Source organism: Homalodisca vitripennis, chromosome 3 (genome assembly GCF_021130785.1).
Source record: "Homalodisca vitripennis isolate AUS2020 chromosome 3, UT_GWSS_2.1, whole genome shotgun sequence".
NCBI lineage: Eukaryota > Metazoa > Arthropoda > Insecta > Hemiptera > Cicadellidae > Homalodisca > Homalodisca vitripennis.
Window position 1 is genome coordinate 117,495,304 of NC_060209.1, and position 13,435 is coordinate 117,508,738.

General features: G+C 35.0%; 1 protein-coding gene across 1 annotated transcript in view; it reads left to right on the top strand.

The window, feature by feature from the left end:
• Positions 1–13,435, top strand: part of LOC124357385 (serine/threonine-protein kinase minibrain) — a 226,230-nt gene that overhangs the window by 205,581 nt on the left and 7,214 nt on the right. Inside the window, exons 7-8 of the mRNA XM_046809140.1 lie at positions 1,255–1,521; positions 3,474–3,684. Coding sequence (XP_046665096.1) covers positions 1,255–1,521; positions 3,474–3,684 — 478 coding nt within the window. The remainder of the gene's footprint in view (positions 1–1,254; positions 1,522–3,473; positions 3,685–13,435) is intronic.

Consider the following 13,435-nt stretch of genomic DNA (forward strand, 5'->3'; position numbering starts at 1 on the left):
GAGTCCACTTTCTACCACATAGGTATAATTGTAAATACATAGGTATAGGTGGTGCTGTAAATAGGCATAATTGTAATTATTACAACACCGGTAATCCACACATTCTTGAACAGACTCTACTCAAATCAAAAGGAATGACTGGAATTAGATATGAACAGGTTTTAAATGAACAAGTCTTGCCTCTTTTTACGGTTCCAGAAATGGATCAAGCAATCTTCCAACAAGATGGTGCTCCTCATTTCGCAAATCCTGTCAAACGATTACTAAATGACAACCTTCATGGCCGTTGGATTGGTTGTGGAAGTGATTTTTTAGATTGGCCACCCCGATTCCCAGATTTAACTGTGTGTGATTTCTTTCTGTGGGGTTACTTAAAGCAACAAGTTTATACTCGTAGCTTCAATAATGATGAGGAATTAAAACCATCAATTTAAGAGGAACTTCTCCACGTGCCCATTGCAAAACCAGTTTCATTAATCTAAAAATTTTAACATTTTACAGCCACTATATCTTGGATGTAGCTTGTTCAGTAAAGTCAAAACTTAACACATTCATGGAGAATCAAACCATCCACAACTATAACACAAGACATAAACATATTATAAAACCGGTACAGCATACACTAATGTTCGCTTCAGTATGTGGGACTGAAAGTTTACAACAGATTACCTGTGCATCAAAGAGTGATAGAGCAGTCTGTCTGTACGCTATCTTTTTCATTACGCTTTTTGTAACTCAAGCTCTTATCTATGCTCGATTCCATCTCATTGTTCAATACTGAGCGTCCATAAGCCACATTATCGGCAGTTTCAGCAATACTAGCCATTCTGAAAAAGTATATTGTTTCCGACATCTCAACTTGTATGAATTTTCATTGTGGTGTAAGTATTTTTTTCATACTTATGTAACAATCAATCTTTTTATTACCTTTTTATTGTGATCACAGATAAAAACACATATACAAATGTGTAAGTATTAAGTATAAAAAGTTGTCAAATCTACTTAAGAAACGTCACATGTGTCGCAAGGACAGTTAATGCAACCTGTACAACACTAAATATGATGTCCTCAGTAAAGGTATTAGCAAGTACATCTCCCATTAGACCTGTAATGCAAGGTAATGATGGAATTGATTATAGCTCTGGAATACATTAATGTCAAACCGTGTAAAATTCATTCCATACTGATGTAAGTTAGATAGTTTATAATAGCTTATACAGAATAGCTTATAATGGTGATGATGTTGTGTGTAAGGTGGACCAGATGAACAAGATAGTGGAGGTGCTAGGTATGCCGCCCAAGCACATCCTGGACCAGGCTCACAAGGCTCGCAAGTACTTTGACAAGGTGCCAGGACTGGGGGAGGGCAGTTACGTGCTACGCAAGGCTAAGGATGGCCGCAAATATAAGCAGCCTGGCTCACGGCGACTACACGACATCCTGGGGGTAGAGGTAGGCGGGCCCTCAGGGCGGCGGCTAGGCGAGCCGGGCCACGCTGTCGCTGACTATCTCAAGTTCAAGGTATCACCTAACCTCTCTGTTATGCAACATTATAACTCATAATAAATAAATATAATACTTTGATATCTCAGAAAATATTTGTTAAATTTCAAACTTTCAATTTAACAACTTAGAAGAAACATTTTAAACCAAAGAAATTTAAAATTAAAGCAAAGGTATAACATTTATACTTATTTTTTATATAATTTTTTTAACATTTATATAATTTTTTTTAGTATTTTTCACTGATGAAAATTGATGGAAAATTAAAGAATGAAAGAAAGCGAAGAAAATTATTCTTCTTTGGAAGAGTACTAGAAAATTTGTAGCAAAGCTACATTTTTATTTATTGCTTTAATAATAAAATATGGTTGAGTAACATATTGATTAAATTTAAATAATAATAGTAGTAATACGGTTTGTTTTTTTGTCAACAAACATAATTTTTCAATGAAATACTATTTCTGAAATAATTACTCAATCATAAAAAGTACTTTGTTGCCTCAGCTAAGTGATATACAGGGTTTGTCCGGAAAGTAATAGGACTGAATCGAGTAAAAAAAAAAATTATTGAGCAAATCGTTACAATTCTTTAAAAACTTTCAAAATAGGCTTCTTCTGCGTCGATGCAGCGCTGCCAGCGCGATTTCCAAGCATTGAAGGCGTCACGGAAGGCATTCTCCGGAATAGCCTTGAGAGCCGCGGTGCAAGCTGCTTGGATCCCCTCTGTCGTCTCAAAATGCTTGCCTTTTCAGGCGAGGAAACAAAAAAAAGTCTGGGGGGGGCGACATCGGGGCTGTAGGGCGGCTGTGGAAGAGTTGGGATGCTGGCCTTGGTCAGGTAGCTGTTCACAAAAATGGCGGTGTGAGCCGCAATTTCTGGTCGCCAGTGAGCACTTTTGGGACCATCTTCGCACACACCTTGCGCATGTTCAAATGCTCCGTCACAATTTTATGAACCACAGATTTTGGTAAATGTAACATCTGGGCAATTAAACGAATACTTAGTCGACGGTCTGAGTTCAAAACTTTACGCACACGAGTCACATTGTCGAAGTCGAAGGTCTTCCAGCACGGTCTTCATCAGCGACCTCTTCCCGGCCCTCCAAAAAGGCTTGGTGCCACCGAAAGACACCACTTCTTCCTAAAGCAACATCTGGGTAAGCCTGCTTGATTATATCAAATGTCTGTGTCGCAGATTTACCGAGTTTCACACTGAATCTAATCGTGTACTTCTATAACGAACGCTGCATTTTCGGCTTGCACCACTCACAGAAACATGTCACGTGAAAATGCCTGTCCTGACTCTTCAGGTGATCGGAGACAACTGACCATCCGCTTGTTCGTTAGCTAGGAACGCCCTCTACCAAATCCAGTCGGTGCGCGCACGCTTCGAAGTACAGTCTCGGCGAAAGAAAATCAGTCCTATTACTTTCCGGACAAACCCTGTATATACATTCTGCACAAGAGTATTGGTTGGTCTTGAATAGAAGATTGACACAGTTCAGTCTCTCCATATAACCTTGGCATAGGCACAGGAGCAACAGGGTGTATTATGAAAGGCAATTAAAGGAGCAAAAGGCAAATGAAATGAGTTTGTGAAAGAAATATTAATGAGAAAATAAAAACTAAATTTAATAAAAATTACTACAAGAAAAAATGAAAATGTGTTTGCTTTCCGTTTATTATTGCATTAGAATTTGTATATAGTATCAAAACAATTCTTTTAGGTTAAAAGGTTAAAAACATTGAAATTATTATTGGCCATTATAACTGTAAGTATATGTAATACGAAATAGTATATTGGTCTCTTTGATTTTAATTGATATAATTTTAATCTATGTATATGAATAAGCCAGGCAATAAATATTTGAAATTAAGGCACATTATTTACCTTTACACATCTTAATTATCTGACTTATATGTATGGAAGTGTCAGAGCATTTCTGACAATATTTTATTGTGCATTTGCAGGACTTGATCTTCAGGATGTTAGATTTTGACCCAAAGACCCGAGTTACTCCGTACTATGCACTCCAGCACAACTTCTTTAAGAGAACAGTGGACGAAGGGACCAACACGGGAGTAGGCAGCAGTAACAGTGGCGGGGGAGCCACAAGTCCCGCTGTCTCGTCCCTAGTTGAACCCATCGCCACAGCGACCGGAGGAGGCCCACAGCAACCTGGTAAGCAATCCTATACTCTGACAATACAATAAACTATTATTTCCTTAAAACATTTGCATGTATTTTTTTATCACTGTTGCGGATTTATTGCAGAAGTGCTAAAATTTTGTTTATTATTTGTTAACTGTTTCATAACCTATATTAATTTTAAGATTGCTAAAGACTTCGATTTTTAATTAAGGATAAATAACAAATCTTATTTCAGGGTGGGGCAGAATGGACTCCCTGATTTGAAGAGTAAATTGTAAAAGTAATTAAAATTGCTTTTTATTTCTGAAAACTACATATAATTCCATATAATTTTCATTAGGTTTTGAAAATTATATCATCCAGGTGACGACCTTGACGAGTGATGCACACATTAAGTCGTTCAAAAAAGTTTTTTAAAAATCTGTCCAGCATAGCTGGCGTTATTCCAGCGATGGCATCAGCAATGCTTTCTTAAGGGCTTCCAAGGTCCTTGGTCGAACTTTAAAAACCTCAGATAGATTTGAGGTAACCTCAAAGAAAATAATCACATTGGCTCAAATCGGGGGAACGAGGGGGTCATGGAACATCCCCTCACAATGAGATTAGGCGGCCGGGAAACGGTCTTTACAGGATTTGGCGTAAACAATGGGCAGTATGAGCCATGGCACCATACTGTTAAAACCAAAAGACTTCCATAACATTTTCCTCACCATATTCTTCCATTTTAGGAATAAAAAGTTCACCAACATCTCACAATAGCGCACAGAGTTCACAGTAACAGTTGCACCTTCAGATTCAAAAAAGTAAGGGCCAATATTTTGGTGAATGACGAGGTCTTTGGTGAAGATTGTGGGTTTTCAGCTGCCCAGTACCAAAAGTTTTGCTTATTTACTGAGCCAGAGAGGTGGAAATTGACCACAGAATAGTGCTGGCTTGCAAAGAGGCTAACATTGCATTGCACGCATCTGTACGTTTCATCCAGTCATCTGGGTCCAATTCTTGAACAACCATCATCTTATACGGGTGTAAGTGAAGGTTACAGTGTCAAATTCACCTTACCGTTATGGTCGATATTCCAAAAGCAACAGCATGTTACCACGCAGAGCGCGATGGGGAATGTTCAATAGACGCTCTTACTGCCACACCGTTTGCCAGTGTCCTCACACTTTTTGGTTGCCCGTCTGGTTATCTAGGAAGTGTAGAACTTGTCGTCTGCACATTTGTAATCCATTTCCTTATGGTTTTAGCATCAGGAATATTGTCATGATGAATCAAACCAAACCGCCTACGAAATGCTCTCTGCGTCGTCACTACACTATCGTTGTTTTAAAAAACATTTCTATGACAAAACCATGATGCTCGCCAGTCCACTGCATGGTGACAACTAAAATGGTGTCTTCCCCCCTACCAAACACCACTACTCGCATTTCGCTAACTGACCTGCGCACTCTTTGGTGACTGATTGAAACTAGAGAGTCCATTCTGCCCCACCCTATATTATTGTAAAACAATATTTCATGTTTATTTACCTACAACTTACAGTGTTATCCTGCTTTATACATGAATAAGAATATAACTAATACTGTGCACAATGAATGGTGTGCAGCTGTGGATAGTGTTGTCACAGAAATGTTGAGCTTTTACATAAGTCATACAGAAAATTAATATAAAATAGAAGATTAAATTAAATTGCTCCTCTTTTCTCCAATTATAAGTAAAAAATGCTAATCAAATTTAATATTTCCAAACTTAAATCTGATAAATTTACCTTATAATAAATAATATTATGACACCAAGATTGTTTTATAACCAGAATTTGTAGGGCTATTTATCAGTACTTTGGTGAGCATGGCAACCTAAATTGAAAATGATCTTTAACTCACAAGTTGCCTTGGTACTCTCAAACTGCTTCAGTTACAATTTTTGTATTTGGATGTATTTTGTAATACTAGTTTAAAAACACAGTCAGTGAAGTGAATTAAAAATATTTGTTGCTAATGCTTAACTTTAAAGTTATAGGCCTAACTAGGTTTGATGTGACTAAAAAGGTAGAAGTAACTACCCTTTTGTTGTAGCTTATATTTTCCAAATGGCTAGATACTACTTAACTTTGAAGTGAATGAAGTTACTAGTTCTTCTGTCTAGTTTTATCTTATCATTTTTAGCCTCTAGTTGGACAGGCATAATTTTTACAATATTTGAAAGAGTGTTTATAAGATAATCTACTTTTACTATTTAATAACAGAAATATTGATATTTTGTACCTGATGGTCTGCAATCTAATTGCAAGCTGAAACAGGAAGCCTTTAAGAGTTCAAGAGAGTAAGGAAGGTCTTTCAATGATACGTGAGGGAGTTTAAGGCTTAAACTTTCTTTGTGTCATATACAAGAAAAAACATATTTTTTTATTGACAGTAAGCTGTATATAGAGAAATTATTATTTAACCCTAAAAGTGCTGACATCGTGCTGTGAGAAGTTAGGTTGGCATTTACCGCAAACGATATAACATCCATTAATTGATATTTCTCAATATATTTTATACAGTAATAAACTAGAAAATGGCACCATTAATTTATCCACATGCTGTCTTTATTTTTTCCGTCTCTGATCTGTTGAGATAATTGTTTCATTTTGAAAGATGTTTAGGACTTTTTAGTGGGCAAAATTCACATTGGAATTCACTACAAAGAAAAAATGTAACTGTAGTATAAATATTTTTCAATTTAATTAATTTTTAAAAATATATGTATGCATATTTTTTATAAAAATAGATTTTTAGTTTTATTAGATCAAAAAAGTAAACAATTTTTACAATAAAGACTCACTTTTTACTACCCAAAATTAAGTTTTGTGTATGTACAAAAAACCAGATCTAAAAATGAATTTGTTTTGGAATTTTGCATAAAAATATGTGACTTATAAAAACACTAATACTACATAAAGAAAGAAATAATGAACATTTTAAACATATATCAGTTGTTGAGACAGTATTATTATTGATATAGTACACAAATAGAAAATACACACAAATAAGAACTAAGCACTTTGGAGTAATCAAATATAGCTGCAAAGAAGAAATGGCAGCAACAACTACGTAGTGGCAAAGACTAATATATTATTGCTTTTTTGAGCATGGGTAGTATTTGACTGCACTACATTTAAAACAAAAACAACATTATTTTATTACTCTTTTAAATACTCTTAAAAATCACTATTTCAAAGAAATGTGTATGTAAAAATAGATAATGGTTAGGTTGGGTTGGATTGGGGTTGGTTATGTTAAGACACAAATAATAACAGATGTACCTTCACCTGGGTATTCCCGCACCGTCATTTTAATAATAAATATTTATTAATATACACTAAACAAACACAGAGAATGTGTATATTTATTTATTATTATATCACAAACTACTTGATGGGATCTCCAATAGTTAATCTTATAGTTTACCTAGGGAGGCTTAACCCCACGCGTATTACGGGAAATATCGTGCAGTGAAAATGACACTTCACGGAAAATTACGGTTAATCTTGCAAACGAAGTTTTTCTTTTTTGTCTTAAACTATAGTTCTAAAACTGCTGATAGAATGAGGTAGAATTTTGTTAGAACCTCAGACAACGACTGCGCTTGAATCATTGTTCTCGACCACCCGTTACCGATCCGAAACTAGTTGTCATAGCAACTGAAACCATTCTGACCTGCAGACTGGCGCGTCTTACGGGATTTCCCGTGTGGTGAGGGCGACAGTGCTGTTTACGAGACCTGCGCGTAAGCTTGTTCCTGTGTTGAGTTGCGTGTTTTACGTTATTTCTGAACATTTTTTACAGTTATATTATTTCAACAATTGTGACTTCAATTTAAAACACTTGCTTCAAAGTGTTTCATTTACAAAAATATTTATGAAATTGGAAAATTCCATGTTTTGTTTTGTTATACATTTTAATGTGTAAAAAACACAAAAGTCTTTAAAAAATTCAGTTTTTATGTTTTTTCTTCCTACAATAACTTTAGATATATTAAATCAAATAGAACTTTAAACAAATTAAAATTTTATTATTTACGCTAATAGCACGCTAGGAGAAAATACAGGAATTTGTATTCAGCGCTCTAAGGGTTAATCCTCTAGTTTCATATGTGTATATAAACTAGCAGATAAAGAGTTCTAAGATAACTTGTTGGGTCAAGATATTTTTATAAATATTATACATACACTCTGTGCTTTTATTAATATTTATTATCATATCCTCTAGTTTCATATATATAGCACAGAGTGTTATAAAAAAAAGTTTCATTTTTGGGGAAATGGGCTAAATTGTATCAGTGGCTAAAAAGTTCACTTTTATTTCCTAGAAAGGTGTCCCAGAGTTTCATCCCTCTATTTTGATTCATCAAAAACTAAACAAAGTGTATCCATACTTTTAACTCGCATTGTATATGAATACCATAGTTGAAACTAGTGGAGAAAGAGTTCTAAAATAACATGTTGGGTCAAGGTATTTTACCAGATACACCAGAAACGGCAGAATCTGTGTGTGTATCACAACACCACAAACTGCTTGGTGGGATCACAAAACTTACAGCTAACCTTTGGGCTCTCAGTTCATTAGTTAAACCTTGGTAAGAACACTTGCAAAAACACAGTCTGTGTGTGTATCAAAATATTAAAAACCACTTGTGTGTTCACCCAACTTAGAATTATCCTTGGGACTCTCAGTAATTGTCTGTCTAGCTTCTATTTTGATATTCATATTTTATAAACATTATGTGTGTATTATGATATAAAAAACAACTTGGCATCATATAGAGTTGATACTTAGTGAGAAATATTAACTATTCTTAGACAGATTTTATTCTGATTGCATATTTTTATTAATAATTTACAATTTATTGACAGCATTTTTAAAGCTTTCAGTACGTAAGGATTTTAAGATTACAATATATATGAATTTCAAAGAAATCAAAATTATAATGAGTCAATGAAGCTTAACTGAAGATTGAACTGACAGATATTCATTATACTTATCTGTGGTTTTACCATTAGTTCTACTGTGGGAGGCTGTTTGTCTGCTAGTGCTATCAGGTCTGGGCTGTATGTACTTCTGTCGGCTTGGCCAGCAGCACGCTTGTTGTTAACTCGCTTGGCTCGCATTGCTTTCTCACTTTGTGTTATTATTACAACTAAAATGAACACCATTTAAATAAATTTTAATATCTTATGACAAAACACATTACATGTAAGAGTACATTATATATTGATAGGTCCTGTTTCATAACAACATGCAACAGTACCTTACATAATGAAGGGTAGATGCATCAGTGAACATTTCCACTTATTGGTTATATTGAAGTAAACACAACTTCTAATCATATTTTTGCTAAATAGAATTAAATTGCTAGTCTATAATGATACCATAGTCTTTAGTCAACCATTCACGTATATCCACACATCAGATGACTAGATTAGCCTTATTGTTTTAAATTTTGATAGTTTTCAGAATAGCTGAGTCAAAATATAAGTTTTTCCAGTCCATTTCCATAATTGAATTTACTTATGGAACTTTCAGAAAGGAATAATATTATCATAAAATAATGTATGTATTCATCATTACCCGTAGTATTTGGTAGGATTCCAAATTTTCATACATTTGTCCATGTTATATATTATAAAAATAAAACACTACATTTTAATGATTGGAACCTATCCTCGATCGGGTTTCAATAAAACCTGAAGTCATAAGGTTAAGAATACTCAATAATTAAAATTAATTAACTACTGTAGGACAGTTAACTTACTAAAGTCAAGTAAACAACATAAAAAGTGATACGTCAAGAAATAAAAAAATATCATGCATATACATGAGGCTCCAAGTGGTTTGAGTTACTACCAACCATGTCTCCACACAAAACATTACATTGAAGGTGTGTAAAATAAATACCATGTGGCAATGCACCACATAATGAAAAAAAAAGAAAAAAAACAGGATGGCAATGGTTGGGAAGGTTAGTCTCTCAAGTTATATGGTATGTGGGTAAGTTTTGTTCAGTGCAGTGAAATGGTTGGTGGTTATTGTAACACTCAGAACCCTCAGGTATACACATAAGTGTTATGATTTAGAACTTGTTGTGTTGTCAACTTTGACTTTGGAGAGTCAATCATCATACGAGGGGGTACCCAAAAGTAACCGGAATTGTATTGCTGGCAGCCGGCAGCGTGTAGTACACATTCCTGCCGCTAGGCGTGTGTCGCGCAACCCATTGCGAGCTCAGTGACCCCAGTTCCGTTGTCCTAGTGCGTTCTGTTCGTTCGTAGTGACTGTTTTCGCTAACCCTGTTTTGTTCTTGTTTCGTTTTTTGTCATGGCAAGTTTAAGTGAACAACGTGCAGCTGTGAAATTTTGTTTTTTACTTGGTAAAAATGCTGCAGAAACTATTTTAATGTTGAATACAGCTTACAAAGATGATGCTATGGGGAAAACTCAGGTCTACGAGTGGTTCGCTCGATTTAAAAATGGCGACATGTCGATTGAAGACAAACCTCGTTCTGGACGTCCATCAACCTCTCGAACGGACGAAAATGTTGAGAAAATTCGTGAACTTGTGCTCACCGACCGTCGACAGACAATTGAGGAACTATCAGAGAGTAGTGGGTTAACTTGGAGCTCGGTTCAGCGAATTTTAACAGGAGATTTAGGACTGAAAAGGGTTGCTGCCAAATTTGTTCCTCGACTTCTGACTGACCATCAAAAGGCACATCGAGTTGAAAATTGCCGCCTTCTGAAAGAACATCTCGAAAATGATCCTGATTTTCTGGAAAAGGTAATTACTGGTGATGAGTCATGGTGCTATGGTTATGACCCAGAAACGAAGCAACAGTCAAGCCAATGGAAGTCGCCATCTTCACCTCGTCCAAAAAAATGTCTGCAAGTCAAATCAAACATCAAAACCATGTTGATTTGCTTTTTTGATGCTAAAGGCATTGTTCATTCTGAGTTTGTTCCTCCAGGTCAGACTGTCAACCAAACATTTTATTTGGAGATTTTAAGAAGATTGCGCAACAGTGTTCGCCAGAAAAGACCCGATTTGTGGCAGACTGGAGACTGGTTCTTCCACCACGACAACGCACCGGCACACACAGCCATCTCAGTTAGGCAGTTTTTAGCCAAAAACGGCATGGTTCCGCTGCCCCACGCACCTTACTCGCCTGACCTCGCTCCATGCGACTTTTTTTTATTTCCACACATAAAAAGAGGCTTGAAAGGTCAACGATTTGACAGCGTTGAAGAGGTTAAGAAAAAAAGAAGCTCGAGCTTGCAGCCATTTCTAAAGATGACTGCAAAAAATGTTTTAATCAATGGAAATACCGTTGGGACAAGTGTATTAGTTGTAATGGAGATTATTTTGATGGAGATAAGGTCGTATTGTAAAAAATTTGATAATATATAATTTTTATAAAATAATTCCGGTTTTTTTTGGGTACTCCCTCGTACAGTGACTAGTTTTTACTTTTGTGTGTATTTTTTAAGGTTTTTGGTACCTGAGAAGAGGATAGAATTCTCAAAATGTGGTGTTCTGTTTGTGTCATATATAATTATGGTAAATGTAAAGGCCTGTTGTCTTTTCAAATTATCTATTATCATTATTATTAATCAAATTTAAAGAAAGGACTTAGATATTGTCTGAATAAGCACACAGCTGGATAGTGTTAGTACACTCCAGTGGTACTTGATGATAACTAGAAAGGCCATTACTTGTGTTGGCCAAATAAAGTCTTGTTTGACCATTCTAAAAGTAAATTATACTAATGTCTTGCTTAGCATTACTTCTTAATTATAATTTATACGGTATTTGGTTAGTCATATCAAATCTAAAATGGCTGAATGCAAGAGTATTCTGTTGGTTTTGTTAGGGGGTTCCGAGGTAGCCAAATAGAGATATATTAAGGTGAATGAATGACAGGAAATTTACACTACATTTGGTTAGTCTCGTCTAGGGATCCAGAAGTGGCCAGATGATAGGGTGTTCAAGTTTTCATAGTGGATTCAGCAGGTCTGGCCTAGAGATAAGAAATAAGGTCATAATTGTCAGATAATTAATTTTTATGTGGCTGACTAGCACTGTTTTAACTTAATTACATTTGTTTATGTTTTTTTTTCCTATGGCAAGTTTAAAAACGTATATGACATAAGCAAATAATTATTGTTTCATATTTTTAATCCTTTTTATATCTTCCCATTTTAATTCCTACCTAAACTAAGCATGGTTGTTAATCAATTTTTCTTGGGGGAAATTTTCCTATTGGTTTTACAAAAAATATTGGATATGTGCTAATATAATTAGAATAGTTTCTCGGCTCCTGGACTGTTTAGTTAGACTGACCTAGAGATCCCAAGATGACCAAATAAGACTGAGTATATAGCACGTTTTGAAAGCATGGCTAAAGGATCCCAAAGTGATCTAATGAGATGGGAGTCTACATTGTATTCAGTTAATCAAGTTTAGGGGTCCAAATTTAGTTTAATGAGAAGGATTTATAGTACGTTCAATTTATATGGCCTGGGTATCCTGAAGTGATATATAAGAAACTCTGTATATTTGGCTAGCAGGTCTGAAGATCCCAATTTAGCTAGATAAGTCCACGACATATTCAGTTAGTCAAGTTCAGAGGTCCAAATTTAACTGAATGAGAAGGATTTATAGTATATTCGATTATATAGCCTGGGTATCCAGAGGTGGTATATTAGAAGGAGTCTGTATATTTGGCTAGCAGGTCTGAAGATCCCAGTCTATAATTACTATCAAGCATTATTGAAGAATTGTGTGGGTAATTCTATAAAATAGTTTTATGTCTGTAATAATAAAATTTCTGTAGAGCACTGAAAAAGTAGAGTATCTTATTAAATTATAATTTTTTATTTGTTTTATAAATACTATTAAAGCTGTGTTTAATTGAGCTATGGATATTGTATTTCACTAGGTTTTCTAAAGTTTCTAACAAATAGTATGACGTCGATAAGAATATTTAGTTAGAAATAAAATACTTAGTTTTCTAACATTAAATTCCTTTCTGTGGTGCTATTAAAACAATTCAAATAACATTAATACTTAAGATGTTTTTATCAAACACTTGGCTGTATGTATTTGACATTACAATTGTCTGCTACAGCTCTTTAATGTATGTATCAGTCTTCTTTTGATTTGAATCCCTAGTATTTTACCAGACTTAAGACAAATGGCCAGAAATCCAATTTTAATATTTGTACCTAATTCTCGAAAAAAAAAAAAAAAAAAAAAAAAAAAAATATATATATATATATTGTCAGCTATGATTGCAATCTAAAATAAGCCATTTCCAAAACATAGAAAACACATAATGTAAAGTTATTGTTGTATATTTATTTATTTCAATATTCTATAAAGCTTTTTTAACAAATATTATGTGAAACAAGAACGTTGTGTACATTCACACACAGTACTCTTCTTTGAAGCGTTGATAGGCATATATGGTAATTGGTTGTGTCTAGAATTAATTTGGATGGTGAACTAAGGATGATAAGTTGAAAGGTCAGAGTGAACAGTGAGTGTGTTTGGTTGTCAGATGTGTTGCCCGTGTGCGGAGCGTTAGTCACTCGATGACTAGCGCTTAGGCTGGAGCAGACACTCACTCTCGATTGAGAACAGTAAGTGGTGCAAACCTTCCCCTCCCTCTCACTGATTCTGCATGCAGTAGAACTTGTATGTTTGGTTGTCCGTGTGTGAATCATTAGTCATTCGATGACTAG